A 27,685-nucleotide genomic window follows, 5' to 3' on the forward strand; every position below is an offset into this window, starting at 1 on the left:
GGTTGAGGATATTCTTCTTTTTCACTGACCATCTACTTTACCAAGCATGATGTCCTTCTCCAGGGACTGGTCCCTTCTGATAACATGTCCAAAGTATGTGAGATATAGTCTTACCATCCTTGCCTCTAAGGAGCATTCTGGCTATACTTCTTCCTTTTTTTGGTAGTCCATGGTATACTCAATATTCTTCACCAACACCATAATTCAAAGGCATCAATTCTTCTTCAGCCTTCTTTATTCATTGTCCAGCTTTCACATGCATGAACTTAAAATAATCATTTTTTTTGTCTTTAAATTAAGAAAACACCTCAGGACCGTGAGTTATAGGGTATGAAATATGGGTTGTTTATTTATGTCAGTGGGAGGAAGAAGGAAGTGCTTTTGATGAAGCACGTGATAAAAAAGGAAAAGCAATGCTTTATTTTCCCCAGTTGTGTGTGTGTGTGTGTGCTTTCTATCTGACAGCAGTGTTTGATTGTGGAAAATAACTACATCTTTGGAAAAATTCACACATGCAAAATTTTTTTCTGTTATCAGACTCACCCCCTGGGCCTCCTCTCTATTTGCCACTCTACCCCTCGCCTACTCAGACTTCTAGGCTCCTCCACACAATGGAATTGTCCCTGAATAATACAGCATCTGGTGATCTCTCTTTTCTCTAAAGTTCCATGTCACTAATTGTGTCTTATGGTATCTCTCAAAAGAAACCATAAGCTGAGGAGTTTCTTTGTCTCACAGTATACCCAAAACAATTACATGCACATAGAAGACACTTAATAAATATTTACTGATTAATAAATATGTAAATAAAAAATGAAGTGCAGGTTACCTAAAGTTTCTAATAAGTGTCTATACTTTTATTGGGTCTTTCTGGGAGGGTGTCTGAGCTTATTCCAAATGCTCAAATATTTTAGGCTATATCCTGCTCTATCTCTAACAGCAATTTTCAAATTTTATAAGGATGGATAAGGCAGTAAAAAAGAAAAAAAAAAAAAAAGACACTAGAAGGCTTTAAAAGACATATGAAACAAATAATGATGTAACAAAGGATCATTGACCTAGGCATAGAGACATGGGGTTGATTTATAAAATCTCCTGTTGCTTTTCCAGAATACAACCATTATACAAAATGAGATCATCCTATATAATAGTATGAGTCTCTATTTTTTCCACATAGATGTTTTAAGTCATATAATAAGACATACAAAGACTAGGTTTAAATGTTTAAAAGGGAGGAAAGCATAGTAAACCTATACTTACTGTCTTCGATGTCCCAGCATTGGGTGATTGGGTCCCCATACTTCACATCTTGGCGTCTAGCTCGCCTACAGAAAAGAGATTAAATTGTTTAGAACTTTAAGCATGGTATTTGTAATATGGAGAGTTTACATATAACACTAATAACAGTGAGCGATGAAAAACTATACTTGTCTTACTAATCAACTTAAATACAGGTCTCCATTCCAATTCAATCCAACATTAACTCAAACACTACTAGTGCTAGGGTCCTAATAGAACAAACCATGTTTTGAGAATAAGATGACCAGAGTTTTATTTAAGTACTACTGTTTTCTTTTTTTCTGACTTTTCACAAATTATTCAACGGAACAGGTTGAATATGAATATAATTTGTGTTTAATAGACATCAGATGAGAATAACTAGCCCTCTACTCTTTTTCAGTCAGTCATTGGAAAGTAATAAGAAGTAAAAGAGCTTTAGATAGTAGGGAGGAAAGTACACACACATACAAAACACCTTATCATATGGATAGTCATTGTTACATAGATTTGATTAAGCAGCAAATTAAATATTGTCTCTTGAAACAGAACTACAAGTTTGATATGGCATGAATGACCACATGCTACTTCTATCTGCTGTTATGTAGACACATTTTTTTCTGCATAGTGTACTGATAACAATAATAAACAATGACTTTGTGCATTGTTGTCGTATATTTTCCTTAAGAGAAAACAGTAACCACTCTATAAAGAAAGAAAAAAATCTGTTCATTTTAGTTTAACAACTCTTATACTCTTCTAGTACATTTTCATTTGCTTTGCCCATTTTATGTTGCCATCTCAGAGATCATAAAAGGTTGTTGCTTAAGTGTAACGCTGACCGGATGACAACCTTGTACAAGATTGATCCATTTTATACTTCTTTTTAGCTCACATTATGCTAGGTAAGGGAAAGCATCACAGTGGCATGTCTGCAAGATCAGAGATAGAGTCTTGGGGAGTACAGGAAGAAAAAAATTATGACAGTATAAGGAACATAAGGTCGAGAATGTTTTTAAACCTTGGCTTTTTAAGGAACAAGGTCAATTCATCAAACTGAAGGTTTATTACCAATTAATGAACATTCTTGTTTTTCAGCTTCTAGTAAAGCATTCCCCAAAGACTTACTATGATGACTAGATTCTTGGACAAAAACCATAACAAAATGTTGGTGACATTTTTACTTTCAACTTGTATTATAGTACTTACCAATTTATATTTAATTCAGGGAATTAAGGAAACATAAAATGTCTCCTAACTTTAAGCAGTATTTCCTATTTTACTATATACTCAATCTATGATCCCTAGACTTTGGAATTTGACAAATCAGTAAAATTTAAAAAAGAAAAAAGTGCATAGGTGGTAGAAGAAGTGGCATATGTTTCCCTGTTATCTTATTTCACTAATAAAGGCCCAAAGATGAAAACAATATATATATCATCTAAAATTTTTGGAAGTTTTTCCTAGAGCAAAAAAGGAAAATTTGAACAGTTCTTCAGAAAATGTTGGTATTGTCAACCAAATTTCTAAAAAACCTTACCATTATGTATTTAGCCAGTATCAATCAGGTTTTTTCCAGTTATTTTGCTACTATAAGCAGCGCTCTGCTGAATATCCTTGAACATAAAACTTAGTGGTATTTTTGCAAATGTCTACATAAAATAAATTCCTAGCTGGAACTTGTTGGCTCAAAAAAGTGGTACTTTTAAGAGCACATCCAGCAGTGAACTACAAACAGCAGGGCAAGAGTTTGTTGTTAAGTACATCTGAGTGGCAGAATTTGCTCAAGTAAGAGTTATTAGCATAAAAATAAATTTTGCTGAGAATCACTGGGATGTGCTGTGATATAAAAACATACCACACTTTACACACAGAAGTATTTATGCATTATTTACAAACAGCATGTATGAGTATGTACATATTTGGAAAAAAGGAGGAAGAGATGAAGGACTGTAGAAAGAGTAAAATAGCAAGGCAAAACAAATTTTTAGTAATGTTTGATACAGTCAAAGGAAAAGAATACAATTTATCAGAATTCTTTAAAGTCCAGATTTCAGAATTTCAGAACATTCAATTTTATCCTCCTTCAAAATTCACTTTTATATAAAGGGATAAAATAACATTTTAATTTTAATATCCTTATAACAGGTTATATTTTGTCGGAATCTATTCGACGGCACTGGGGGTGGGGGATTTTTTATATACTTATTCTTTAATTTTCACTATAAAATAGGCCATTCGTGTGAGATGATCATGGTGTAGAAAGGAAGGCTTCATAATCATGTGATGTTCCTCTTACCTTTTTGAAGTGGGTGCATATCGAGAGCATGCATTTCCATCCCAGGCACAGTAGGGGTCTCTGGCAAGACAGCAGTCTGCACAAGCTTTCCCATAAGTGTCACATCTGTGCAGGGAGAGCTGAACCAATCCATCTCGGGAACCAATGTACAATTGTTGCTGCAAACCAGCAAAACAAATGAATTAGAAGCATCTTTCAGAAGAGTCTTAAGAACTTCCTTTTCTTGAATACCACATCATAGGTCTAAATACATCTCCCCGGGTGTCCTGACCATTGTAAACACTTGTACAGATATATAACAAAGAGCAAAATAAGTCAATCCCTTCTGCCCCTGGCAGGATGGTGGTTTGAAGATGATGATACTGAAATGGATGACATTCTACAGAGCTAGAGTAACCTTGGCAGTAATTTAAGAAGGTCAAAAACCAGCTGCTAGACTGAGGAATTAAGATGTCAAATTCTTTCTCAATAGTTGAAAATATTCTTTGGTAGACTATATCAAGCACAGATGCTACAGGCGAAACTGATGGTCTTTCTCCTCCATGGCTCTGTCCATGAGAGAAAACTGTGGTTTTAACTAACCATTTCACTTGGTAATGAGGTGCTGATACCTGAAGGGGAAATGGATTATAAATGGGAGAGAATGAATTTGGTATTACTGTGAAGAGAATATCAAGGAGGTTTGAGGGATGCCAAATCTGAAGTGAAATCCTGCAAAATACTGAAAAATCTTTAGCAAATAAAATTATTTTGAAACTAAGCCCTGAATCTGATGCGCTAGTCCCCGCATGTATTCATTTGAGTTAGAGTGTGTGGGTGGAATATACAGATGAATAATCCAGAGTCTATGCATTTAAAAAGCTCATGGCTAATTCTAGTAAACATGACAAGCTTCAAATGGAGGAAAAACATTTTACAAATAGATTTCAGCATAACTAACATAGATGCACTCAGAAGAAATCTCACTTAGACCTATAAAGCAGCCATTAAAACTCTCAGCTAAGATTTCATAGTTGCTAAATGCAACGACACTCTTTATTATTTAGTCTATTTAATTTATCTATAGAGTTTGGCGCTATGAACTACTCCCTCCTTGAACTCTCTTTATTTTCCCTCGGTTTTTATGCCTGCCTGAGTCATCTTCTCCTTTGCGGATTGCTCTTTGCATCAAATGTTGAATTCCCTCTTTCCTATTCTCTTTTCTTTACCCCTGTTATTGTACAAAGATTCAGAAGTATCTTGGAAACAACATATCCAAACCTAAGCACACTTATTCCTTTAAATCTCCTCCTCCTTCACTATCTTGGTGAGAAGCACATTTACCTACTCAGTCACCCAAGACAGAAGCGTGGGAGTTGTCTTTGAATCGCTTTCTCTCACATTCAATCTGTCACCAAGTCTTTTCCATTCTCTCTCTTATAGAACTCTCTAATCTGTTTCCTCCACTCCCTCCCCACTGCCACTACCTTTGTTTAGGTCCTTATCATTTCTTTCCTGGATTACATGTAAGTGTCCTGACTATTTTCTCTGGCTTCAGCCTTGTTTTCCAGCAATCCCCACCTCCTCCTCCAGGACCCAATCCATCTTTTACACTGTCACCAGCCTGATTTTCTAAAAGGAAAATCTTATCATAACACTCTCCTGTTTCAAATCTTTCATGGTTTCTATTGCTCTTTAGATAAAATTTAAACTTCTGCAGAGGACATGTAAGGATATGCGTAATTTTGCTCAAGCATTCGTCTCCAGATTAATTTTTATCTGCCTTCCCCATCAGCACATCAATTGCACACAAACCAATTAGAATTAGCTATGGTCTATCACTCTCCACACATCTGCAAATGTTCTCTCCTTCTACTTGGCATAGGCTCCCCATCCCATCCTGCTTTTTAATTTTCTGGATAACTACAACATCTTTCATGGCTCAGGCTACCTGTCTCAACCATTGTCCCCTGCTCCCCCCACCCACTTTTAGACAAGTTTTTCTCCTCTATCTCCCTTGCACATTCTGACATTATTATTCTCTCCCTTGCACATTCTGACATTATTATTCTGCATTATTGGCATGCCTCTTTGTCTCCCAGTTCCACCATGATCTTCTGGAGACTAAGTGCCACGTCACTCATTCATTTATGTGCTCTCGAAACACAGCAGTAGGCTTTCAAGAAATAAATGTTGAAAGAATGAACAAATGAATGGGAGCTGAAAACTGATGGGCGATCACCTGGCTAAATAACAAAGAAGACACATGTGCAAGTGTGTGTTTATGTATGTACGTGGGTAAGGATTTTTAGGCTGACTCATGAGTTCCATTCTACTTAGGAGCTAGCTAGAGGTCCCAAAGAAGAAACCTATTTAGATCTTTTCCCTAATAACTGCTGTGCAATACTAGGCTGAATAGATAAAGTCAATTTTAGCAACACCTTAATGTGAATATATTACCACGTGACGTTAAATCTTGGAGGTACATATAGAAATGGTAATGCAATTCAGAATCTGTTTAATCAATTTGGATTTGTGGTGTGATACCAGGAAAAGTGAAATAATATTATTTATTATCATTATTATAATTAATTATCATTTACTTAACACTTATAATATGCCAGGTCTCTGCTTTTTTTTTTCTGCTTAGAACTTTGCCTATGGCAGGCATCTCATTTAAACTCACAACACTCTTAACTGTTTCATGGGTGAATTATTATTATTTTATTTATTGGTGATGCCATGCTTTTTCACCAATGGAATGGATACTGAATCATTGTTGGGAGTTTTTGTTATCTGAAAAAATGGGTACCAGTTGCAAGTGGGACATATCAGTTCCATGTTCCATGAAGCACATCGCACATGTGGGACATATCAGTCCCACGGCGCATCACACTTCCTGGTTACACTTGAGCCATAAAATATCTTACTCAACTTTCCAAAAATATATATAAAATGCTAAATAAACATTGCTCGTATTACACATAACTGTTATCGGTTTGATTTAGAGTGAGCCATATCGGTACCAAGTTCCATGAAGTGCATCACACTTTCGGGACATATTGGTCCTATGACCCAGGAAGTGAGTCACAAATTATTTTCACCCAAAAAATAACTTATTTGCTTGAATATGCCAGTAACCTTACCTTTTCAATAACACAAAGGAAATAGTAAACATACTTGCAAGCCTTATGTTACTGTACAGAAGCCAAAAGACACATAAAAAGTTTCACACAATCACTCCTCTGGGATGCATCCCCTCATACGAATGGCTCTCAACACTCAAAATGTGGTGTAGATTAACTTCCTTGTTTTTTAGGCAATTGTACCAGTATCCACCATGATGCCAGACATTAAAATGGCTCAAATGCCTGTCAGTAACCTTCAGGGGCAGAAAAATGTTAACGCTGGCATATATATCCCTTTGTTCCTCAAAAGGTTGAGGCAGTAATTATTTTTCTACTTTTACTGTTAAGGAAATTGATTCTGGTAATTGGATATTAAGTGGTGGCACATGAAATTGATTCTAGGGTTGCTTGCCACATCAGTCCATATTACAACTCCTAGACTCTATGATTAAAAACAAAACATTTTTAATGACTAGAGATGATATCCTACATGGATTTCTAAGGCTTTCACAGAAAAAAAACATCCTCACAAAACTAGGAAAGTGACCTGCATTTTCAAGTGCCAAAACGCGTAACCTGTTAGCGTTGAGTCCATTCCAACTCATAGCAACCCTATAGGACAGAGTAGATCTGCCCCATAGGTTTTCCAAGTAGTGCCTGGTAGATTCAAACTGCCAACCTTTTGGTTAGCAGTCAGCTCCTAACCAGGGTTTCCAAGAGCCATATGAAGGAAAAAAAAATGAATTATTCAAATAATGAAATTTGGTTCCATATCTCCTAAAATAAATCTGAAACAATGGTCTCTAGCCAATGAAAATGAAAAAATGATCTAAAGCTTTTCACATTGTTTATAATTTAACTTCCAATTTCAATAGATTTTCCCTAAAAACAACTTTGATTCAAGAAACTTGTTTTTTGTTGGTTAATTTTTACACTAAAATTAGAAATTACCTGCTTCAGAGACAATTCCATGTTCAAGATGATTGACGAGTGCTAAAAATAGAAGTAAAATGTCAACAAAGATAATCATTAACAGGCTTTTACATTAAACAATATGTTGTTTTATTTTGTACAAAATATCATTGAAGTAAATTTCAAGGCTCTATAACACAGGGGGAGAAAGCGAATCTCGCTGTTTTCCATTTTCTTCCAATGTGTAGTGATTCCACCTTAATGGAAATGATGGAAATAGCTACTTTAAAGTATCCATAATTATTTATTGCCTTTTTCTGCTATTACTTAGATCAGTGACTCAAAAACTTGTTTATGTAGCAGAGTTCTGAAACGTTATAGTGCTCCTTGCAGAAGACTATGTACATTCTGGAATGATACAAGATACCGATGCACGTGATTTCATGATATGAACTAGGGTCAATTTTATCTGTAAAAAATATGGCTCTATAAATGCAATATACAGTCAGAAGCATGAACACAAAAACTTCCAAACTAAAAAGATGGGATTTTTTAAAAATGTTCATCTATATCTATGTATCTATTGTTTGCTAGTTATTAATTTCTCACTGGCCAGTATTTACTAATAGATAGTAGCAGATGCTGAAGATTTAAGAAAAATATACAAAATAAAAACGTTAATGTGAGAAAGTGCTATCAATAAATTTTTTTTGTTATGAATTAAAAAAAATGGCCATTATTGAATCCTAACAGTGGAATCCAAACAATTCCTCTTGACCATTATCTAAAAACCATTGAATGAGACTCTTTTTAGTTTGCCTATCTGTGCTGTGGAGGCTTTATTTTTGGCCTCTGAGTTCACATTTATATTTGATATCGGCTTTTCCCTTACAAACCACACAAAATTTTCTTTTGTAATAGATGGCAGATATCAGGTCTTGTTCTTGTTAACTCCTTGACCACTATTATCACCACAATGTAAACAGGATCCTGTGGAAACAGCAAGTCAATTAACTTAAGCTCCTAACAGTGGAGGGCTGGACTCTCCTTTAAGGTGAAAGAGGTTTAAAGGGAAATAGTTCATTTTAAAAATAAGCTGTCACACCAAAAAAGTTATAAAAGACACAGTATATTTTTTAAAAGCTCATTCCTAAGAAATAAACTATTTCTCATGCTATTTTCAGAATATAATTTTAATTTAAATTTCATTGAGGAACTACAAAGAATGCTACAATTCAAATTTATTATAAAAAGTCAAATTCCTGAAAACTGAAGAACTACTATTTTTGATCTATTAACTCTTTTGGAGAGTGGGGGTATCTAGCGATACATGAAGACTTATTGTTATGCAACTCCTTTTTTTTTTTTTTTTTTTTCATTTCCTTAGAGAAAGGCAGGGATACTTGATTTATACACACGTTCAATTTTCTCAAGTTAATTGGGGAAATATTGAAAAGTAAAATTTATAAAGTAGAAAAGCATCTGGATAGTAAAAGAGACCTCAGGTTTTCCTCTAACGTGGCAATTTGCCTGACGACATGCTTAGAGAATGCAGTAATGAGCAATCCAAGGCGCTCCTAATTCAGTGTACCTAATTTAGAAGAAGGTGGGTCCCACTCTTAGTTGCTTTTCTAACTTTGTCCCCCTCCCCTCCCCCTCATTGCTTAGGAAGGAGAAAAAATAAAGTCGCTAGTTTCAAAAACTGATGATGCATGAAAACAAATGCATCTATCTCTTCTCCCGTAAGTCTGGACTGAGTCTCACCTTGAATATCTGCAACTCCTCCAGCACAACCTCTTCCGTATTCCACTTCTCCTTTGAAATGCTGACAACTTTCAAGACTGTTCCAATGTCTGAAAAAATGCACACCCCATAAACCTGCTGTTTCTATCTCAATATTTAATTTTAAGTCATTTCTAGCAATCTACGTATGTCTTTCAAGAAATCAGATTAAGTGAAACATACAAGAAGTAAAGCTTAACGTATATGATGTTTTCCTTCCTAAATACTATAGTTTTTAGCTAATGAAACACATTTTTATAAAGAGAATGTTAGAAAGTATATACACAGAGTATATTCCTAGAAATATGAATATATATGTCTCATTTAAATATTGGCTGAAATAATAAAAAGGTGAAACAAAATTTTTGTAGCTTAATTAAAATATTATTTAAATTAAAATGTGAAATTCTCTCTCTAATGGAACCCTGGTGGTATAGTGGTTAAGAGCTGGGCTGCAAACTGAAGGGTTAACAGTTCGGATTCACCAGCTGCAGCTCCTTGGAAACCCTATGGGACAGTTTCACTCTGTCCTATAGGGTCATTATGAGTTGAAATCAAGTTGATAGCAACAAGTTTGGCTACGCGTATACATATACAGATAAATGAATCTAAGAAATTTTTTCCATTTTTCCAATCTAAGAAATTTTTATTAAGTACTTATTATATTCAATTCACCATAAAGGTAATTATAATTGCCTTTTCTGATAACACTTTTCTAACATGTAACAAATGAAAGAGAAATCCCTGGTGATATCTACATGAGGGAAGCTATAGCTAACTTATCAAATATACTTTATTAATAGAAAAATTTTATTGGGCTGGAAGGTGAAGTTTTATTCAAAATTATTTTAGTTCAACTTAAAAGTAAACAAGAAGGATGAAAATGTAAACCCAAAGTTAAAGTTTGGAAAAGATGTTAAATAGAGCATCTTATGTTGCAATTCCACAAGGTTGCAGGCAACTTCAGAAAGACAATCAAAATAACATTTCAGAAAAAAAAGAAAATTTTCCACTTGGAAATTGATTTATATGAAATAGATGTTTTTAAACTTGTGAACACTGGTATTGAAGTATATTAACATATGTGTTACTGATCTTGTTTGCACAAAATAGTGTAGATTATTGAACTGTTTTTAAATGACTCTGGGCTCTTTAAAAAATATTAAACATATATTTTCCAAATGTAAAAATTAAAAATCCATCTTTTATCACTATAATTTTCTCAGCAAAAGTTAAGTAGTACCACCTAGTGGCTGGACACCATTTCTAACACTGAACTAAAACCTAGGAATGAGTTTTCGGTGGGCAATGTGGCAAACTCACTAGAATTAGTGACAAGTTAATTAGTTCATATTTTGACTCTTCAGTAGCCATGTCTGTAGCTTTGGGAGCATCACTTACTCCCTTGGGCCTAGGAATTGTCATGTGTAACACAATAGAAGTTGACTAACTGATGTTCTCTCATGCCTTTGGCATCTGTCATACAAACGCTTCTTTAAAAACCTAACTTCTGTGAAACCAACATACTTTAAAAAAATAAGAATATTTTAAATTTGATTTGCACTTCCAAAAACCCATTTCAATAAAAACGGCAGTGTACTGAAAACATGTTAATTTCTACTTCTTTATGCAATGCTTGATCCACTAAATTTACACAATATTACCTAGACTGTGGTGCTTTTGTTTTGATGATACATATTATCTACACTACCACTGGAACCCATATAACATTATTAGATAATACCTTTCTTACATTTGAAACTTACCAAATGAGCAATATTCCTCTTTCTGGAACAAAACATTTTTTTAGAAATCATTTTATAATGACTGAGTTGACAGATAAAAAGCAAAATAAAACAAAAAAGCAAAAAACAAAAAAGCAAAACAAGCTGCAATTATGAGAGCGATGCTTAATCCACAGAATTTAAGAACAGGGAAAAACAATCCCCAAGAAATTACCACTTAGAGAGCTTTTCAAAATCATGCTTAACTTTTTGAAAAGTTATCTTAAGTCAACTGAGTCAGTGACTCTCAAAATTGGGTGAATGGATCATTTGGGGGTAAGGCTTATCAAATGTCTCTGCAGAGAAAGGAAAACGTGAAATTTGAAAATAAAGGAACAATGCCCTATTTGTTTTAGTCCACAGTCGTTAAACAAACATGTATTGAGCACCTAATCTATGGCAGACACATTTCAGTCATAATATACAATATGTTTTCAAATCTCAAACAGCAGTAAAGGAGGGTAGGGGAAATTCACGATTATCAATTAAGAGCATATTCTATGCAATTTTAAGAAACCTTGCCTAGGTGTTAGCAAATAATTACTCGTTTTTACTTTTATTAATTAGCATTTTTGAAATTTTTGTCTTCTTTGTTAATATTAAATTATGCTTTGAAAGAAAGCATGCATCATTTAGAGTCAATTTGGTTTGTGCTAACCTGTTCCAAGAAACATTACGTCATACTGGCCATCTTCTGCAATGACGTGATCCACCACTATCTGTGTCAGTCTGTAGTCCACATTGATTCGCTTGAATGTTGGTCCTCCCGCCACTGGGTATACAGGCTTATACATCACAGGATGCCGCTTTATGAAACTGATGACATCGTCGGGAAAATCCCGGGTGGATTTAATCAGTGGGTCATAAGTCTTGCTTGGACACTGAAAAGAAATGTGGAAGGGAGCAAAGACTTTTTTTTTTTTTTGCACACTTTCAATTAAGCTTTTAAGGTTTATCATTGATAACATAAAATGAACAAATATAATGGAGTCAATACGGAATCACATGTACTTGGAAATGAATGCAGTGTACCTACATATATTTAAATTCGGCTTATCTCTCAAATATATCTTAAATTACATTTTTTTTAAATCTGTTTTTGCTAAGGTTTCCACAGTGAACTTGGATTATTGTTTCTCATGAAGATACATTAAATTTCAGTTGAAATAATTGTTAAGAAACTGATCTAAAAATATGGAAACATATGGAAAACCACTATTTCCCATTTCCTTTGGGTAAATTTAAGACTGACTTTTTAAATTAAAACCTTGTTCATTAAAAATTTTAAAAAGAACAAATCAACAGACCACAAAAACTGCATTTGAAAAACCTTTAATAGTATGAGATTGTAATTACCTAGTTATTTATAACAGATGTGAAAATCATATTGTGAACAATTCAACAGCGCCTCCCCTAAAGGATCTGTGAAGAAACCCTCAGGGAATTTTCTATTTCGTCTACTTCGCCACTTTTCTGATTTTAGCATCCAAGAAGTCAATAGTTAGCATACTCTGCCCCCTGGCGGTGATAAGCAAAAAGTTCAAACTCGTACAAAGTAAATTGATGGGATGCGGCTATTATCCGGGGAACATGAAAAAAGAGGGAAATTATTTTATAATTTGATTTATTTCTTCAAAGAATACCCCACATTCTAAATCTATTTTATAATTTAAACATATTTGAATGTAGTAAATTACCTCAAATAGAACAAACTTATTATGATATCACATTCAGATTCTTAACAGGGCTAATATATTCTTTTGGAAATAAAAAAGTTTGATTATTTGATGAAGGCATAGAGAATAAAGTTTGTGGAAGAGGGCTGATTTTCTCCTATTGTAGTTTTTTAAGGCAAATTGAAAACATAGCCTCCACTGAGTTGAGGCATTTATACTAGGCACTAATTTGAATTGAGTCAAAATACCATTAACATAATATACTGTACTTCTCAATCAAAGCTTTCACGAGGGTCCTTCTCAGGGAGCTAAAGATTCTGCAGGGTAGTCTAAGTATACAGTCCCCGACTCCAAACTTTACACCAATAAAATCATAACATCTCACTGCACTGAAAAACATACCTAAATTTGTCCAAAGAAAAAAAATCCACTAGTAATTTTCTGGAAATACTTTGAGAGTTACTTTAGTTATATTATCTTTCATTAAAATCTGGCATGTCTGATATTAAGAAACTGATCCTTTCTTGATAGCTATTTATTTATCCCAGTCTGCGCCAAAGAGATTACGAACGTTTGACAATATTAGCTATCTGTTTTTTTTTTTGACATTTTATTGTGCTTTAGGTGAAAGTTTACATAGCAACAAAACTTCCCATTCAACAATGCATACACAAATTGTTCCGTGACATTGGTTGCTATCCCCACAATGTGTTAGCACTCTCCCCATTTCCACCCTGCCTTTCTTGATTCCATCCCTCCAAATTCCCTGCCCATCCTTGCCATCCCACCTTTCTTCTGGGCAAATGTTGCCTGTTTGGTATCGTATAGCTGATTGTTCCAAGGACCACATTCCGCATGGGTGTTACTGTTTATTTTATAGACTAATCTATTATTCAGCTGAAAGGGGACCTCCGGAGTGGTTTCAGTTCCAGGTTAAGAGGCTGTCTTAGGGCAATAGTCTCGGGGGTTCCTCTAGTCTCTATCAGTCCAGTAAGCCTGGTCTTTTTTTACGAATTTGAATTTTGTTCTACATTTTTCTCCCATTTCAATCGCGACCTTCTATTGTGTCACCAGTCAGAGTGATCAGTAGTGGTAGTCGGGCACCATCTAGCTCTCCTGGTCTCAGGCTAGAGGAGGCTGTGGTTCAGGTGGGCCATTAGTCTTGTGGACTAATTGCTCCCTTGAGTCTTTGATTTCCTTCACTCTCCTTTGCTCCAGACAGGAAGAGACAAATAGTTGCATCTTACGTCCTAGATGGCGGCTCACAACCTTTTAAGACCCCAGATGCTACTCACCAAACTAGGATGAGTAGTTTTATGAGCTTTGCTATGCCAGTTGCCCTAGATGTCCCCCGAGACTATGATCCTTAGCCTTTAAGCCCACTAACTCAGTCCCAGGAGATGTTTGGATATGCCTACGAAGTTTCCATAACTGTGCCTGGACCCTATACGCTCTTATATATGCATATGAATATACATGCAGCACAGACAAATACGTACATACAGGTGCCCACAACTACAACAATATATGCATGTGCATGTACTCCCATATGACCTCTCACACTTATATAGCATACGTATCTACGCAACCACTCACAAATTTTCAGTTGTTATTACTGCTGTTGCAGAATTATATATGTTATAGTGTTTACTATTCCGACTCATAACAACTGTATAGGACAGAGAACTGCCCCATAGGGTTTCCAAGGAGCAGTTGGTGGATGTGAACTGCCAACCATTTGGTTATCAGCTGAGCTCTTAACCACTAGGCCACCAGGACTCCAGCATTTACTATAAACCAAAAAAAAACAAACCCATTGCTGTTGAGTCAATTCTGACTCATAGCGACCCTATAGGGCAGAACTGTCCCATAGGGTTTCCAGGGAGTGCCTGGTAGAGTCGAATTGCCCACCTTTTGGTGAGCAGTCAGCTCTCAACCACTATGCCACGAAAGTTTCCTTTATTCTTGCGTAGCTTTCACTGTCTTCATTTACCTTGGTCACACTGTGCTAACTTCTCCCATATTGTGTACTGCCTTTCCCTTCACCACAATTAACACGTGTCTACCATCTTTTTTTTTTTTTTTTTTTTACCATCTAGTGGGAGCCCTGGCGGTGCAGTGGTTAAGAGCCCAGTTGCTAATCAAAAGGTTGGCAGTTTGAATCCACCAGCTGCTCCTTGGAAACCCTATGAGGCAGTTCTGCTCTGTCCTACAGGGCCTCTGTGAGTCGAAATCCACTCGATGGCAATGGGTTTGGGTTTTTTTTTGTTTTACTATCTAGTAAGGGATTCTCTCTCCCTCTCCCTCCTATCCCTGGTAACCATCAGAGAACATTTCTTTTCCTGCGTAAACCTATTCTTAACCTTTTATAAAAGTGGTATCAGACAATATTTGTCCTTTTGTGATTGACTTATTTCACTCAGCTTAATGTCCTCCAGATTCATCCATGCTATAAAATGTTTCACAGGCTCATCATTATTCTTTATCACTGTGTCTGCCATGTTGTTCTTATTCAGCATATTCTTAACTGGACTTTGCTCTAAAGATCTAGGCCTATGTCTTCAGTCATTGTTTCCAGCACTCCAGTCAAGCAGAATCTGTCTACTCAATAATGGAAGAAACCCTATATTTAATAGATTAAGCAGGGACTCAAAATGGATATGGAGCTTAAAGGATACAAAGCTCTTGTCCAATCGTAGGCTGCATGTTTCAGGCTCAGGCAAAGGCCATTCATAGTGGGGTTTATAGCTTCTGATGCCTACGGAACCATCTGGTTGGTCTATCGTTAGAATCAAAGCAAAAGTAAGATTTTGCTTGCATTATACTTTTGAAAAAGCCTCCTACTAAAAGAAAAAATAATCTCTTTTGACTTTGCAGCTGTAGTTATGCAGTAGCCAACATTTCAAAAGAAATTATGTCATGCTATCCAGGATCCAGGTTTGACCTCAAAGCTTTAAATAGTTAGAATTTTTAATGTAAGGAAATATAGCTGACCATATGAACAGCTAGCAAAGAAGCAAATATGATAATTTTTCTCACTGGCCACCTCTGACAAAGGGTTGAAGTGTAACAAAATCTAAGAAAAGAAGGAAAACCTGGGTTCTACTACCTATTATAAAATGACCTTCTTTGAAAACACATTTTTTTCGTATGGCAAGCTTTTCGTCATGGCATGCTGCCAGGGTTTGAATAAGATCTTTATCCTCCGGGTTGCTATGTGTGATCTCTCAGATTTGTGTCTCCACTCTGCTTCCACAAATGAAAGGGATTTGGTACAGCTACTCCCTGAGGTTTAAGATAGTACAGTTTGAACCCAATATTGTTATTTTAGTACATTCAGACCAGTAGAATTTTTTTCTTTGATATTATATAGCTGCACAGCACACAGATCTAATAATAATTCGAGATGCCAAGTAAGAATAAGCTAAGAAAGAAAAATTGGATAAAGAAAAAAAAAGTATGAGAAAGTGCTACAAATAATTGAAGTGGTCATTTTCAATTGCTTTCCTTCAAAAATTCCTAGAAAATTCTCCTATTGTGGATATATCTCCCAGGAACTTTTTTTCTTTTTATAGATGCACTTCTAATTTGTAGGTACTCTCTGAATACACTCTAGAGGATCATTTATTTCTGCCTTCAGCTTTTTATCATTTGCTTGATTTCCACCACTTTAACTCCTCTAAGTGTAGGGAATAAATTAGGGACATTATCTGGGTCTCCACATACCCTTGAAAAGCTCTAAGACGGTTTAAAATTTGAAAGAAAAGAAAGAAAGCTATTGCCAAAGTAAAATGACAGCATCTTGCTGGAAACATTCAGACCAGCACAAAGTAGAAGTGAGGACCTGCCTAGACAGACTCCGAGATGAAAGGGTAAACTCAATGGCAACACGCCCTGGTTCAGCGCCTATCTCCCGTGGCTGGCTGCCACAGCTGGTTAGGTGTGATCCTGTTATGCTTGGCAGATCTGCCTGTTCGCATAAGGCCTTTAGTAGTGCAGCGGGAAGCAATGGATAAGAGGAGAAAAATGGTTTTTATCCAATGAGAGAACTTTGCCCCTTGGCAAGGCACCAGACAGCTGTTAAAAGTTTTCTCCCCCTGCTGCTTCAGGCTATTCTCTACAGGTTGCAGTTTCCTTTTAAACTAATCAGAGGAATGACTAATGTGAGGGAAGACGTGCCACAATGGGTGTCTGAATCAGGCTTTCATTTTCAGCAAACTGGGACGAAGAAATATGTAAAGGAAGCCTGATTTTCATAATTTTTGTTTAGGAAGTACAAAAATGCAAAGGTAGTAGGTGCCATCCTATCCCTCCTGCTTATTCATCTAAGCGTCGATCTATGACGGATATGGGCAGGAAAAGCCCCTGGATGAACTATCAGAGCTAGGCCAGGGGCACAACTACAGAGGGGATTGATAGTACTTATTATTACTGTTTTTTTAATGTCCCCTTTCTCTTAGAGGAATGTCTACACCAGAAAAAAGCAAAACACTATTTATTGCACATAGTAAGTAGCCTGGGACTTAAAGAGCCTCATTTTAAAAACAAATCCTGACCCTATGGAAAAGAAAGCTGAAAGCCAGTTGAAAAGTTTGATCTATGTTAGAAATCAGTTGCCTTGTACCATTTTAGAAAAATGCAGGCTATAGGCTATATAGTTAAAGAGAAATGATACTGACGGTTTGTAAAAATACACCCCTCCCCCCCTTTCACGGTAATGAATTCTAGGAACTTGGAGCCGGGAGATTCAGATTCTAGCTCTGCCTTTGCTTCTGTCTCTGCTTCACACTTCTAGAACCTAGAACCCAGAGCAATAGAATTAAAGATATTCTTAGGAACTTGGAGCCAGGAGATTCAGATTCTAGCTCTGCCTTTGCTTCTGTCTCTGCTTCACACTTCTAGAACCTAGAACCCAGAGCAATAGAATTAAAGATATTCTCAGCAATTTAGATAGGTGGTCACAAGTAATGGTTCTGTTGTCCTGCAAGTGGAAGGGCCTGCAGGGAAAAAATGCTGGGATGGAAATGAAACTGTAAATTCAACAGGATAAAGAGGCAAGAATGTATGTGATACTGATGCATGAGATTTTCTCAAAGTTTTCTGTAGATTTTAAATGAAGTAGGCAATCCTTACTTAAAACGACAAGAAGATAAACAAGAACCACTCACAAAAACAAGGTAGTTATATTCCTGATGTGCATAAATGGAAGAACAGCGTGAGAAAGTGTGAGAATTCTTCCGTTACACTGAGCATTTTGTCAGGGTCCTGTGCTCAGACTACCACATAACACTACTCAACTCAAAAGAAAGATTTGAATCCTAATTTTGAATTATGAAGTTTTCTTTGATCAGATATACTTACGTTTGTAAGTTAACCTTAAAACTCTTTTCTACAATACATTCAAGAAAATTCTTAATGAGCTCAGCCTAGGTCATAGCCTAGAGCCAAATTAGGAGATACAGAAAACATAGAATTTTGTGATTATTTGAGATAAATAAAGACATAGTACCATCACCTGCCTATGATAATGTTAAAGGATAGAGAATTGTATCACTCCAAAACCAAACATTTTAGGTGGAGCAAGAATAGAGAACAAGGTGCCCAAAGAATAAGGAATTCTGGAAATTTTTGGATTCCATGGTTACTTCAAATTCCTGCTATTAAGAACATCAGCTAAGACAAACGTTGAAATTTTTCTGCAATCATCCTAGTCTTAGGTCAAGTAACATTATATATATATATATAAAGAAAAAAAAAACAGTGCGTGTGTGTGTATATATATATATATATATATATATAAAAGCCAGAATATAAACCCATTGCCGTAGAGTCTATTCCGACTCATAAGGACCCTACAGGACAGGGTAGAACTGCCCTATAGAGTTTCCAAGGAGCATCTGGTGGATTCAAACTGCTGACTTTTGGTTAGCAGCCATAGCGCTTAACCACTATGCCACCAGCGTGTCCACATATACACACACAATAATTAGCATTATGTATTATTAACCTATGATCTAATCCCTCCAAGATTTTTTTCTTGGAAGCAAAATCATAAACCAATCTCTGTTAAGGCCGTGATGACTTGATATGTTGGAGTAATAAGGCCTTTCTAGAACAGACAGACAGGCCCATCCACCGTAATGTATTTGGTAATGGGAACTTTCCACTGGCCCTGGCATCACAAGAAGCTTTGTGATTTCTCAACATCTTTTGTGAAGTTAGAAACACTAATACCTTGGTGGAAAATAAGAAAGACTTAGCTATATCCACACCTACTTCCTGAGTTTGGGAGGTGTATCTCCAAGTGGAGAAGATGGACAATAATGGCCCTACCAGAAAGGGAGGAAACTGTTCAACCTTCGCCTTTGATTTTCTCTAGAGCAAAACCATGTGAGGATTTGTGCACCGCGGTGCTTCTTTTCCGAGAGATTTAAAAACGTTATAGAAAGGGAGATTTTTTTTGCTATTTTACATTTGGTAGTAGTTGAAAAACTGCTTAACATTCTTTTAATTGTGGATCTTTAAAGGTAACTAGTGGATTGGAATCAACTAGGCAGCAAAGGGTTTGGATTTTTTTTTTTTTTTTTTTTTTGGTGGTAAGGTGGTTAAAAGCTTGGCTGCCACCAAAAGGTTGGGGGTTTGAACCCAGATTAATATGTGAATTGATTTCTGTAAGCCTGCTGCCGTCAAGCTGATTCCGACTATAGCTACCCTATAGGACAGAGTAGAACTGCCCCATAGGGTTTCCAAGGAGTGCCTGGTGGATTCGAACTGCTGACCTTTCGTTTAGCATCTGTGGCACTTAACCACTGTGTCACCAGGGTTTCCAGTTTCTGAAAAGTCATACTGATTTTTATGAAGATCTTAATTCTCAAAATGGAATTGGAGAGGGTAGAAGCTTATTTAGGTTGTTTAATTGAGAATGAACAATTCTTCAAGATTTTGCAGGGCATTTCAATATTATTATTTCTTTTTTTCTCACTGAAAGGACACACTTTATTCAGACATAAACCACAGAAAGGCAATAAACAAGAAGAAGGAGGTTAGCTTAGTGGTTTTGATATTTTATGTGACTTTAATGCTTCTTCTCAAAGTAAAAACGAAGAGCAAACAAAAGCCAACAATAAACAAAATTAGAAAGAATGTTGAAAATGAGCATTTATCTAATCTGTCCAGCATCAAACAGTATATGAGGCAGAACTAAGGCAAAAAGTCAAGCCTTAGATATATAGTCTAGGGCGAGTTATACCACTTCATGATGTTTACTGAAATATGTCTTTGTTTCAAAATTTTTAATAAAAAAATTCACAAGGACCCGTAGAATCATCATTTGCACCACCTCTCCTTAGTAGTTACAATAAAATAGTTTTGGCTGGTGTTTAAGCTGTTGGTGGGAAGTTCAGTATGTTTATCATTCACCAGTGTCCACATGGTGAAATCAAGTTATGCAATTAGAAGATGACATCCATAATGGCATCCTTGTGCTCCCTTCCAAAAGATGGAGTCCCAGGTAGAAATTCGTGTATAAGTCTAACATTTGAAATCGAAAAAAAAATTAACAGTAACAATTTGAAGAAAAAATAATGGAATTAAAAAAATGAATGATCATTTTTATAAATAAAGAGGTTTACAAATTGTCCAAAACTATAGCAAAAGGATTCAAGATTATTGAAACATCCATTTCTTACAGGAGTACTTGTTCCTCACCTTTTTGATAAGGAAATGATTTAAGCACTGAAACTTGCTTTCAAGTAAACAGTTGCTAATATTTTAAATTCATGCATATATCTTTAAAATTCCTTATAAACAGAAAATAAAGCTAGAGTAAATTGTTTATAATAAGTCAAATATCAAAAATGAAATTTTTTGTCTTTGCAAATCTTCCCTAGATTCTGACTTTTGTAGAAGCACAGTTTTGTTGGCCTGACCTCAATTTGTCATGTATATCTAACCTGTACCATTCCTGGTGGATATTTCCATATTTTATTTCATTTAGAACTTCTTATTACCAAGACTCGGCAGATCAGTAAGGACTGAAAAAGTCCATCTGATACAGTTTGTGCAGATATGCTATTTGAACACCAGAGGGCAGAGGGGACTCTGTAAATGTATCTTTGTGTATCCTCGACTCCCCAGGCATAGTAACATTGTAGAGTAGTGATATCATGGTAATGTTAAGAATTTAGTTGGACTTTATGTCACAGGAAGTACAGCATTCTATCAAAACTAAAAATTAAAGTACCTATGGCACGCTGAAAGTTGTAGTGTTTATTTAATTTAGTTATAATGTCAACAGAAGATACTGTTGAGGGGAACTTAGAATTCAAGATTAAGAACAATAAAAAAAAAACAGAAAATAAAAAAGCCAAGATGATTTTAATAGTCTGCTTAAAATTTTTATCTCAAGTGTAAAGGGGCTTTCAAAAATGTTCTGACCATTTCATAGAAAGCCAGTTATTCAGCAATAGCTGATTTTCAGACATAGGTCACCGGGCCTTTCTTCCTAGTCCCTCTTAGTCTGGAAGCTCCACTGAAACCTGTTCAGCATCATAGCAACATGCAAGTCTCCACTGACAGACAGGTGGTGGCTGTGTGCACGAGGTGCATTGGCAAGGAATAGCACCCAGGTCTCCCATATGAAAGGCAGGAATTGGTGGATCTAAATTTAATCCCAGCCCTAGCACTTCATAAGCTAAGACCTTGAATGTGTGCTTAACCTTGATGGGCTTTTTCTTATCTATAAAATTGGGATAATGAATATCTACCCCATCATGTTGTCATAAAAATGTAATGAAATAATATCTACGTGCTTATCGCAGGATGTGGATCATGAGTGTTCAATAAGGTTTTCTGACAAAACTTTCTGAACTGGAGGTTTGTAGAAAATAGGATGAATTACAGCTTCACTTGAAAAACAAACTGAAATTAAAAAAAAAATGAGAGAATGCCAAGAGATCATGTAAAAACAAATGCAGTTAATTTTAGTTAGGGAATTCAATAGTTTATCATGTTATCAATCGGGTGTATGGGAGAGAAGACTGTTCAGAAAACTCCAGCCTTTCTCTTCATTCTGCCGACTTTGGGGATATATTGGAAAAGTTACTTAATGTTATTTTGGGCATCAATTTTCTCCTTGTAAAATGCAGGTAAATTATATGCTACGTTGTCTCTATCTTATATTCTAGTTCTTACATTCTCAAATTTATAAATGCAATTAGTTGATATGCCATTAAATTACATTTTTATAATTTTATGAATGCAAGGTTATCAAAAATGGAAATTAATGTATTTATCATACAAAGGTAGTTTATGAAAAACACACGTGTAACAGAATCTCATAACAGATATATGATGTTCCTATCTTCAATATCAGCATTTCAAATGTAAAATATAACTAGAAAACCAAAGTAATAGCAATGTATGCAAGTCAAAACTATCGCTAAGAAAAATATCTGACTAAAGAAGCAATGAAGTAAAGAGACTATACATTTATACATTATTTGGTCCTGGTAATTTCAAAGAGAACATAGAACTTTGTTGCTATTTGCCATCAAGTTGATTATGACGCATGGCAATCTGATATGTGCAGAGTAGAATTGCTTTATAGGGTTTTCGAGGCTATGTCCTGTCTGAAGCAGATTACCAGACCTGCCTTCCTAGGTGCCTCTGGGTAGATTCAAACTGCTAACCTTTGAGCTAGTAGTCGAGCACGTACCATTTGCACCACCTAAGGACTAATTACTTGGAAATGATTAATTTCCTTTGACTACTGTAGCTTTCTAGATACTTCTTGAAAACTTGTCAGTAGGAATGGTCATCACTATTCTTACAGACACCAATTGGGAAAGTTTGGTCAATTCAAATGTTAAAAATATTATTTTAATAATAATAGCATTAATATAGTTAATGCTATTATTATATCATTAATGCCTTTCACAAATTAATTTAGGCTGGCTTATGTGGTTGCTCTCTATCTAAAACAAGCATAGATATAACCCTAGTTGAATTCAGAACAACAAGAAACCCTTTTTAACCAAAACCATAAAGCAAAATTGTCATGGATTGAATCATGTCCCCCCAAAATGTGTATTAACTTGGCTAGGCCATGATTCCTGGTACTGTTGTCCTCCAACTTGTGACCTGGTGTGATTTTCCTTTGTGTTGTAAATCCTAATCTCTGCCTGTGGTCAATGAGGTAAGATTAGGTTATGCTAAAGAAGATTAGGGTAGAATGCAACGCCTGACTTGAGGGAGACAGGTTTTTGGCAACACCCTTACTCAGGTCACAGCTCTGATCTGATGTAAGGGAAGTTTTCCTGGGGTGTGGCCCACATCACCTTTTATTTTACAAGAGATAAAATGAGGAAGAACTGAGCAGAAAGGAGAGGGACCTCAGCACAAAGAAGGAAGTGCCAGGAGCAGATTGCACCCTTTGGACCCAGGGTCCTTGCACAGAGAAGCTCTAGACCAGGGGAAGATTGATGACAAGAACCTTCCCCCAGAACTGACAGAGAGAGAAAGCCTTCCCTGGGAGCTGGTGCCATGAATTCAGACTTCTAGCCTCCTAGACTGTGAGAGAATAAATTTCTGTTCGTCAAAGCCATTCATTTGTAGTATTTCTGTTATAGCGGCAATAAAAACTAAGACAGAATTTGGCACTGGGAGTGGGGTGCTGCTCTAACAGATATGTGCAATGTGCAAGTGCTTTTGGAATTGAGTAATGAGTAGGGGCTGTATGAGTTTTAAAGTGCCTAACAGCAAAAGCCCAGGTTGCCTTGAAAAGACTGTCGATGGAATTGTGGACATTAAAGACTATTGCAGTGAAGAGAGCTGTAACACTGGAGGTGGTGGACATGGCAAGAAGCAGCAGCAGAGAGCAAGAGCAGCAACAAAATCAGGAGATAGTGTGGGGACTGACCTAGGAAGCAAGAGAGCTGAGTGCCTTTGCACAGGAGGCTTCCTGGTGGAGTGGGATGGCTCTGGGTACTGATCAGTGAAGCTAGGCTTACCAACTCATGGAACAAGATAGCTGAGTGCCTTATGGCTGAGGTTTAATGTCAGAGTACGGTGTCTCCAAGCACTTATCAGTAGAGCTGAAGAGCACTGGAACACTTGCCTGAGCAAGGCAGATGCCAGTTCAGTCCAAAAGGCCCAATGGGCTGAAGGCCAAGGAACCAGGAAGCAGAATCTAAAGGGACAAGGAACATGGGAAGCAGAGCTGCCTCATTCTCAAAGGGTAGGGCCATGACTTCTGGTGTTTCAAAATGTGGGGCCACAGCCTCTTAGATTTCAAAGAATCAGATCTTTACCAACTCGGTTCCAGTGTGTGGGGCTGCCTTTCATGAGTGCCAGTGGGATGGGGCTAGATCTGCTGCTGCCCAAAGCTGAGGGGGAAGAGCTGTCAAGCCCAAGGTGCAGAAGAATAGGGTTGGCTGGGGCCAGTGGGGTAGAGTCAAAACTCAGACGGACTAGGAGAATGGTGTGCCCAAAACTGAGGGAGTGGAGTTGCTGTTCAATTGGGCCTATAAGGCAGAGCTGAAGCCCAGGGCAGAGGGGCCTCCACCCAGAGTCTGAGGAGTATGGCCAAAATACAGAGTCTGGAAGGCAGGACCATTGCCTAAATGATCTCAAAGAACAGAGGATTATTTTTAAGCCTTGAGAGCTAATATAATGTGTCCTGCTGCCTTACTTGGTGTCTGTAATCCTTTCTTTCTCTCTAATTTCTCTCATTTATAATGGAAAATGTCTACCTTGTGCCTGTTTCATCATTGTACTTTAGAAGCAGATAACTTGTATTCTAGATTTCACTGATGAAAAGGAATTTTGCCCCAGGATGGAATTTAGACTTGGAGTTGATTTAAGACTTTTGGGATGGTATAATGGAGTGAATGTATTTTACACATGGCAAGGACATGAATTTTGGGGGGCCAAAGGTGGAATGTTATGGGTTGAATTGTGCCTCCAAGATGTGTATCAACTTGGCTAGGCCATGATTCCCAGCATTATGTGGTTGTCCTCCAATTTGTGACCTGACGTAATACACCTCTGTGTTGTAAATCCTAATATCTGCCTTGGTTAATGAGGCAAGATTAGGTTATGTTAAAGAGGATTAGGGTGGGATGCAACACTTTTACTCAGGTCACAGCCCTGGTCTGATGTAAGGGGAGTATTTCTGGGGTGTAGCCTGCATCACCTTTCATCTTACAAGAGGAAAAAGGAGAAAGAAGCAAGCGGGGGAGGGGGGTGGGGGCGGGTGGGCGGGGAACCTCATGTTACCAAGAAAGAAGCTCCAGTACCACAGTGTGTCTTTGGACTCAGGGTTACTACACTGAGAAGCTACTATACCAGGGAAAGATCAGTGACAAGGACCTTCCCCCAAAACCAACAGAGAGAGAAAACCTTCCCCGGGAGCTGGTGCCCTGAATTCTGACTTCTAGCTCTTAGATTGTGAGAGAATAAATTACTGTTTATCAAAACCATCCACTGTGGTATTTCTGTTACAGCAGTGCTAGATAACTAACACAGAATTATATAAATTTTGAAAGTAAGTAGGATATTTTTGTCTAAGTTCTTCAGAATGACACAATCAAACAGATCAAAGAGAGTATGTAGTGGAGTCCTCCTGAGGGAAATTTGTTTTCTGTCTCCATTACCAACTATGGCTCTAGTGTGAGCTGTGGATGGAAATTAGTTACATGGTAATGTTTTTCCTTTCCCAAATATATACATATATGTATATATATTTCTTTGATAGTTTGGAAGTTGTGCACTTACCAGGAGAGTCTTGTAAAATGTGAGTTGTCTTTAAGCCTTTTTAAAATTTCCAGCTCTTTCAGACAGAAGCAGGGAAAGTTGTGACAACAACTAATGACCTCCTCTGCAGCATTTCTGTCTTACACTATGATTGACAGATAATGCAATCTTGATGCATCAGCATGCAATCATTTTGATAATTATTTCCAATTCCTGAATATTACAGAATACAACTTCTATATCTACATATGCATATAATTTGCTATAATGAATGTGAATGTTTTCACCCACAAGTCCTTTCTCCTGAAATATCCAGATAATTGAAATTAAAAATGAAATAGTCTGAATGATCTCACTTTTTTTTTTTTTTTGAAACAACCTCATGTACAAATAGTTCAGAATATGATGGCTTATGATATTTAATGCCTGGATACTAATATTAGTAAAAGTAACACCAAATAGAGCTCCTTTCTAAATTTTAACCACGCACCCCCCCCCCCAAAAAAACACATAGTTAATCAGAGATCTTAGATGGAAAGAGAAAACAAATATAATTTAACATAAATTTCTTAAACACAGTAGCATAGTGTAAGGACTAAGAGAATGGGCCCTGCAGCCAAAGAATCTGAGTTCAAAGTCCAGCTCCACCACTAGCTCTGTGACTTTGGGGAAATTACTTTGCCTGAAATTCCTCATCAGAAACATGTTTCTCTCATGAATGGCATAATTCATTACAGTAGAGTTAGAAATATAATATGAGCATAAGATAATAATTCAAGCATTAGGCTGGATACATACTGTACCAGGTCGAGGGTAAGGAATTCTTCCATCATATTGTACCCAACGATGGTCTGCACTTTCCTTATGAGCATAGGGGCCATTAAAAACAGCCCTGATGTCAGCCATGCTATACACACAAACAGCTGAGCCTTTGAAGATGGAGCTGAAAGAAAGCAAGATTCGATTATTCACGGATTCATTCAACTGACATTTTTTGAGCACATACTATGTTCAAAATACTGTAGACAAAAGTGCCTGAGCACATACTATGTGCTAGGGAATGTAGAGTAAACGTGTCTATCCTCAAGGAGATTACAGCCAGTAATGCTAAACAAAGTATGATAAGAACTACACTGAGTACAAGTAATTACAAGAATCTATGGTAGCACATGGATGGGTAACCAGTAAAGGCTGTCGAGTAAGTTTTTAGGGAGGAGGTGACAACTAAACTGACGCCAGTGGATAACTGGAATTATCTAGAAAAATTCATGGATAAGGAATAGTATAAAGGAAACAGTATTCTATTTATCCATATGCTCTTGAATTTTATTGAAACTATTATAACATAGCTCTTTCTAAAATGCTTAGAAAATAAAAAGTTATATTACCTATTTCTCAAAAAAAAAAAGGAAGAATCCTTTAAATATGTGGATAATCCCCTCACTTACCTATTTTTTTTTAAAGTGAGTGAATGACCATAAATGCATGCTATTAAATAAGTTCCTCATATGAGTTTAAACTACTTTAAAAATGTTGAAATAATCTTTGTTGCTCCCTGAATTTGAGTTTATGAATTATAATTAACTTATCCAATTCTTAAAGTTCATCATAATCACACAGGATGGGAGTCCACATTACTAAAAAAGCAGAGGAAGCTCTATAAGAATTCTGCACACGTATTACAAACTAACAATGAAAAGTGTTAACGGTCATCAGATGTTTCCCTTTTTGTTTTATTCCCGAAAATTAAAATCATTTTCCTTGAATCTAAAACATTCAGTGGTTTCTGATCTTAAAAAAGAGATCGATTATCCTTTCTGCTCTAAGAGAAACATTATTTCAGCATTATACAAAGAGCTAATGGTTCTCCGGCATAAGTATTTCAACTATTAATATTCTTGGAATGACATTAATGGGAAATATTGGGAAGTGATGGTAAACAGGCAGTTGGGGGAAAATTGGCTGCTAAAGAAGTGAGGTGACACTCCCATCATGTGATCTACTTATGACATTCTAAAGCAATGATGCTTCATGCTTAACGGTGTCACTGTTATTACAGGTTAATTGTGTCTTTTCATTGGACAAAGAATGTGA

The 27,685-nt window shown here is 36.5% G+C and overlaps 1 protein-coding gene across 1 annotated transcript in view; it reads right to left on the minus strand.

The window, feature by feature from the left end:
* SEMA3D (semaphorin 3D) overlaps positions 1–27,685 on the minus strand; it is a 278,459-nt gene that overhangs the window by 21,253 nt on the left and 229,521 nt on the right. The window contains exons 11-16 of the mRNA XM_049893901.1: positions 26,390–26,534; positions 11,821–12,043; positions 9,361–9,449; positions 7,636–7,677; positions 3,578–3,735; positions 1,261–1,325 (exon numbers count right to left, since the gene is read on the minus strand). Of these exons, the coding sequence (XP_049749858.1) occupies positions 1,261–1,325; positions 3,578–3,735; positions 7,636–7,677; positions 9,361–9,449; positions 11,821–12,043; positions 26,390–26,534 (722 nt within the window). The remainder of the gene's footprint in view (positions 1–1,260; positions 1,326–3,577; positions 3,736–7,635; positions 7,678–9,360; positions 9,450–11,820; positions 12,044–26,389; positions 26,535–27,685) is intronic.

The sequence above is a fragment of the Elephas maximus genome, chromosome 8, assembly GCF_024166365.1.
Source record: "Elephas maximus indicus isolate mEleMax1 chromosome 8, mEleMax1 primary haplotype, whole genome shotgun sequence".
Classification (NCBI taxonomy): Eukaryota; Metazoa; Chordata; class Mammalia; order Proboscidea; family Elephantidae; genus Elephas; species Elephas maximus.